Source organism: Emiliania huxleyi, assembly GCF_000372725.1.
Source record: "Emiliania huxleyi CCMP1516 chromosome Unknown EMIHUscaffold_1381, whole genome shotgun sequence".
In the NCBI taxonomy this organism is placed as follows: Eukaryota; Haptophyta; order Isochrysidales; family Noelaerhabdaceae; genus Emiliania; species Emiliania huxleyi.
The window spans coordinates 2,116-7,414 of NW_005201211.1; the positions used below are offsets into that span (position 1 = coordinate 2,116).

The 5,299-nt window shown below is 64.4% G+C and overlaps 4 protein-coding genes across 4 annotated transcripts in view; 1 reads left to right on the top strand and 3 right to left on the bottom strand.

Annotated features, from left to right (window-relative positions):
- Positions 1-1,383, bottom strand: part of EMIHUDRAFT_460567 (hypothetical protein) — a gene marked incomplete at both ends in the record, with an annotated part of 2,670 nt that extends 1,287 nt beyond the window's left edge. The window contains 5 exons of the mRNA XM_005788093.1: positions 47-236; positions 340-430; positions 514-974; positions 1,131-1,273; positions 1,339-1,383. Coding sequence (XP_005788150.1) covers positions 47-236; positions 340-430; positions 514-974; positions 1,131-1,273; positions 1,339-1,383 — 930 coding nt within the window. The remainder of the gene's footprint in view (positions 1-46; positions 237-339; positions 431-513; positions 975-1,130; positions 1,274-1,338) is intronic.
- A 63-nt stretch (positions 1,384-1,446) lies between these two features.
- On the bottom strand, positions 1,447-2,118 carry EMIHUDRAFT_252553 (hypothetical protein; the record flags this gene model as incomplete). Its single annotated transcript, XM_005788094.1, has 1 exon — positions 1,447-2,118. One exon carries the CDS (start codon positions 2,116-2,118, stop codon positions 1,447-1,449), a length of 672 nt encoding a protein of 223 aa, XP_005788151.1.
- Positions 2,119-2,274: 156 nt separating this feature from the next.
- Positions 2,275-3,264, bottom strand: EMIHUDRAFT_252554 (hypothetical protein; the record flags this gene model as incomplete). Its single annotated transcript, XM_005788095.1, has 2 exons — positions 2,275-2,552; positions 2,628-3,264. The coding sequence occupies 2 exons, from the start codon at positions 3,262-3,264 to the stop codon at positions 2,275-2,277; spliced, it is 915 nt and encodes a 304-aa protein (XP_005788152.1).
- Positions 3,265-3,426: 162 nt separating this feature from the next.
- EMIHUDRAFT_122622 (hypothetical protein) lies at positions 3,427-5,280 on the top strand (the record flags this gene model as incomplete). Its single annotated transcript, XM_005788096.1, has 1 exon — positions 3,427-5,280. A coding segment is annotated over one exon (1,854 nt), but the record flags the coding sequence as incomplete, so codon positions are not given.
- Between the last annotated feature and the right edge of the window lie 19 nt (positions 5,281-5,299).

Genomic DNA, 5,299 nt, shown 5'->3' on the forward strand with positions numbered 1-5,299 from the left:
TGGTCGGAATACACGGGCTCGTGTTCCGCATCTGGAACTCGCAAACCATCAGCAGGGGTGCCTCGGGTCCGATCCGCGCTGCGGCGCGGCCCTCGGGCGAGTCGAGCCAGAGTGCGGCGGCGTGGCAGTCGTCGAGCGCCGCGGGGTGGGTGTGCTCCGGGCTCAGCCGGTAGTCGACCGAGACGACCGTCAGACCGCACGCCTGATGCGTGTCAGTCGTCTTGTCCTCCGGCTGTCTGGCCAGAAGCAACGGCGTGGAGTGGGCCGCATCCCCGTCCCCCGAGTGAGCATTGAGTGTGCATTGCGCGTGCGTGCCCGCGCCCGGTGTACATTTAACACAACGCCTCCGCGTGCCGCAGCAGCCGCTCGTCGTTCTGGCCCATCGCAGAGCCGATGACGAAGCCTCCGCCATGGAGGTGCAGCAGTGCGCCTATGGATTGGTGATTCATGGATTAATGATTCACCCATCACTTATCATAGTTAGACCGCCGGCATGCAGGTGCAGCAATGCACCTCGCGGCGCCGCTTCCGCCGCCGCGGACGGGAAGAAGAGGCGGGCAGCCACATCGGGCGAGCCGTCCAGCCCGGCGAGGCTCACATCCACGCAGCGTGCCGGGTCGCCGTGCTTGAAGGCTGCGTGCCGGAGCGTGCGGTAGGCTGGCACGCCGAGCTCCATCATTGTGGGCGTCTTCTCAGCCTCCTCGATGACCCTCTTGTTGAGTGCGGCCAGCTCGGGAGGCGTAGATGAAAACCACTCTGGCTGGAGCTGATTGATCGGCGGTGGGCAAGTGGGCGGGGGCGATGAGGAGAGCTGATGCATGACAAGAGTCGCTCCTCGGCAGCGGCGCGATGCGAAGGCTGCAAGCGGTGCAGCGTTCGACAAGATGCCTTTTTGCATGAGACCGAAGCGGAATGGAGTAGCGGAAGGCTCGCTGGCACTCTCCACTCTCTGCAATTGGCGCAGCCACTCCTCGCTGCTCGGAGTAGGCTGGGGCTAACAGACCGCACTCTCTTCTTCGCCGGAGGGGTACAAGTCGAGGGTACAAGGCAAAAAAAGAATTTTCTACGCAAAAGAAACCCCTCACACGCACGAATGGAGAAAGTGGAATGACGACCAGAAATGGCCTCACCACGCGACCACCGACGCGCCATAGCCGATTGAGCCGTCCTCCCGCACCGCCGCCGCCGTGCCGGGCCCCGACACGTACGAGCCCGTCTCCGCGGGCGTGAGGTCCTCCATCCGCTGGATGCTGCGCCGGACGGCGTCCTCCACCTATGCCGGCAGAGGCTCAGTTTGGCCTCCGGTGCGTGCCGTCAGGCTGGTCGCTGCTTGCGAACCCCGGCCTTGAGCGGCGGTGAGTCCTTGCCGCCGCGGAGGCCCATGTCGGTCGCCACCCAGCCGGGGTCAAAGGCGACGACGCAAGACTGCGGGTGCGACTCGCCTGATCATCCAACACACGCCGGCGAGTTGGCCGTCTCGGAAGTGTCGCGGAGGTGGCTCGGGCGTGGCTCGCCCAGCTCGAGGGCGGCCAGCGCCGTGGCCATGTTGAGGGCCGCCTTGGAGGAGCGGTATGCGAGGTCGGTGGCCGCAATGTTGCCGAACGCGCGGCGGGTGTGCGCTGCCAGCGAGCAGGAGCCGAGGCCGGAGCTGACGTTGAGCACTTTGAACGCGCCCGCCCGCTTGAGCGCCGGCAGGCAAGCGGAGAGCACTCGCATCGGCCCGATCGTGTTGGTTGCGAGCACCGCCTGTGCAAGAATGTTGATTTTGAACGGGCCGTGACAGAGCTTACCGGCCGCTCTCCTCGTGGCCTCCATAGCGGAATAGTCCATCTCGCCGAGCGTCTTGTCGGGGCCGCACTCATCTGGCCGGATGCCCGCATTGTTCACGAGCAAGTCGAGGTCGACGCCCTCGAGCGCAGCAGCAAGTCCGGCAACCGAGGCCGGATCGGCCACGTCGAGCATGACCGGCGTGACGTTGAGAGGTGCGAGTGCGGGAGCGGCCGGACCGGCTCGGCACGCGGCGTAGACCGTCCACCCTTTATCGGAAAGCTGCCTGCACCACTCGAGGCCGAGGCCGCGCGACGCACCGGTCACGAGCGCAGTGGGCATGCGGCGCATTTGTCGGATGGAGCGGGAGAGAGGCCCGAGAGCGGCAGCCAAGATGGAGGGGAACAGGCAGTTTTTATGGATGCAAGCTCATCCTATTACCTCCCTCGCAAAAACGTACACACATACACAGGAATACTTACCCGTCTCATATCTCGCCGACTACATCTATAACGGTTTTGCCCCTCCTAACCTGCGTTCGGAGTGCCCGCGACGCCAAGCGCTCGCAACGAGTCCGCAGCCGCTGGCGGGGCCGAGCACGCGCCACACTCGCGCCGCAGCGCGCTCAGGCGCGCACAGCGCGGGCAGCAGCAGGCCGACCGCCGCCCACAAGATGTACTTGTTCGCTCCGCCGTCAAGCCGCGCGATCGCCGCGGCGTTGGCGACGGTGAAGGCCACGGGCAGCACGCCGCGTGCGCTGAAGTCGTCCAGGACGACGGCGAGGCCTAGTCCCGCACACAGCAGGTCGACGTGGACCGACGCGAGGGCCAGGCGAGGGGCAGAGGTGGACGTGGGCGCACCAAACCCCAGGAGACCCGCGTAAAGGCACAGGTCCTGGCGGTGGGTGATGAGGCCGCGCCGCTGCAGCGTCATCACAAAGGCGGCGCTCTGGATGACGCACAGCGACACGAGCTGCACGCTCAGGCGGCCACGTGTGAGCAAGCAGCCCGTCGTCGCGTGGAACTGCGTCGCCGACATCAAGTACTGGGCGCCCGCGGGCGCGGCCAAGTCGCGAATCGTGCGGCTCGACTCGCCACGCCGCGCGTACCAAGCGGTGACCGTGTCGGCCGCCGCCATGGCGCAGAGGACAACAAGCAGTGGCGGGAGGCACGTTTCGGCATGCGGATAACGCACCGCGATGGCCATGAGAACCAGCGAGCGGAGTGTGAAGACGAGCGCATGCCAGCGGTACTCGGGCCAGATCCGTGAGCCCGTGACGATGCGACGGCGTGGAATGGAGAAGGTCAATCCGCTGAGCTGCAGCAGCAGGTGAGGCGCTAGACTTGCGGCAGAACTCCAGCCGTTCTGGTCGGCGAAGCCCATGTCATCTGCGCCGGCAAAAAAGGCGTGGTAGCGGTACGCGAAGTGTAGGAGCGCGTACAGTCCAAGTAGCTTGTGGCCGTGCCACCGATCCTCGCGAGTGGAGAGCTTGGCCATTCGTGTCGCAACGGCGACAGAATCAGATTGCAATCCCCATGCGCGAACAGATGTGAAAGAAAACATGAGCGACACAAGATGGTTGAAAAAGAAAATGCGAAGCGAACAATCGAGGCGTGACAAAGACACGCCGTGCCGCGCCGGCACCGTGACCTTGCCCTCATGGCGCTCGCTTCCGTGAACGTGAGCGTCGCCGTCCTCACCTGGCAGTCGCTCGCACGCTCCACATCCGCCGAGACTTGCTATCTCGACTGGGCCAATGGCACGTGCTGGTTGCCAGAGGCAGCGCAGGCGATCGTTGCGGTCGCCCTAACGGCCGTCACGGACTTCAACTCGCGTAAAGCTACTGCGCTGCCCGTGCTTGGGTCGTTGGAGGGATGCGACAAGCAGCTTCAATTCCAGCTGCTCGACAGTGGTGGCGCAGCTGCCAAGTCGCTGCAATCGTTGGGAGACCTGTCTGGCACAGACGTCGTCATCGGTCCTCTTTGGGACAGTGCCTCTACCACCACTGCGGTTGTCACCGGTCGTCTTGACATCCCGCAGATCTCGTATGGGTCAAGTTCAGCTGACCTGTCCGACACCTTTCTGTATCCTCGCTTCATGAGGATCATCCCCTCGGACCTGGCTCCTGCGTCGGGCCTTTGCTCCTTTTGGAAGCATGAGCTTGGGCTCTCGACCGTGGCCGTGATATATGAGCAGACCGCGTATGGCCGCGCCTACGAAGAAGCAGCAAAGGCAGCGTGCCAGAGCCTCAAATTGACGTTTTTCAGCAAGGATATCCCCGACTTCTATGATGACGCATACAGCGAGGAATCGATCCGTTCTGCTGTCGCCAGCTTGAGCGCCACCGGCGCCAAGGCAGTGCTAGTCGTTACTTCGATCTACGTTCGCTTCATCGTAGCGTCTGCGCTGGATACGGGCCTGCTCCGGCCTGGCACCTCCTGGGTCTTCAGTGACAGCGTTTCCACGGACGACTTTGACACAGAATTGAACGAGACGGAAAAGGCAGCGGTGAACGGCAGCCTGCAGATCAGCGCATGGGTCGGTGCGACAAACAACCCGCAGTGGACCCACTTTGCCAACGAGCGCTGGGCGACGCTTCAGCCTGGAGACTTCAACCCGTTCCTGCCTGCCGACTGGCAGATCCGCGACAACTTCTTCAGCACCGTCAATCCAAGCGAGGTCGGTACCCTTGCTTACGATGCCATCATAGCGGCAGGGCTGCTGTCCTGCAAGGTGGCCCCGACGGGCCCGCTGCCGGCGTCGTTTGGCACGCGGTTCTGGGAGTCCAAGCAGAACCTGTCGTTTAACGGCCTTTCCGGGCGCGTGGAGTTCGACGAGAAGGGCGACAGGAGCAACGCGAATGTGCAGCTGTTCAACCTGCTCGACCAAGATGGCTTCTCCGCGAAGTACGTAGCTCAACTTAGCAACGGCACGTGGACTTGGGACGGCGGATCGCGCGAGAGCAGCGGCGTGATCTACAACTTTGGGGAGGCGGAACCGCCGTTTGACGCGTCGCCACCGCCGCCGCTCCCACCGCCACTGCCGCCGTCGCCCCCGCCGCCGCCCCCGCCGCCGCCCCCGCCGCCGCCCCCGCCGCCCCCGCCGCCGCTGTCGCCGCTCGCATCGACATTGGCACCGAACGGTGAGGAGGGTCTTCTTTCCCGGAGTGTCATATCGGCCATTTGCGCCGTTGGGGCGTGCGCCCTTTTGCTGCTGTGCTTGTACTTCGCACTTCGCCGCAAACGCCCAGTCATCGTGGCGCCCAAGGATGAACTCCATCGCATGGAGTCGGAGATAACGGAGGTGTTCAGTCGCATGTCGGGGCGCTTCAACGCCGAGGAGGTGACGTTGACCAACATCCTCGACTCCTACGACCGCTTCGCCTCGGCGCCGCGCGAGCTCGTCTTCGGCCGGCCAGCGCAAGCGGCGCTAGGCGTCGAGGCGTACATGTGCGTGCCAGAGAACATCGTTCACCAGGGCCGGATCGACGGGACCGCGGCCATCGTGAACGAGGTGACTGTGATCCATCGCC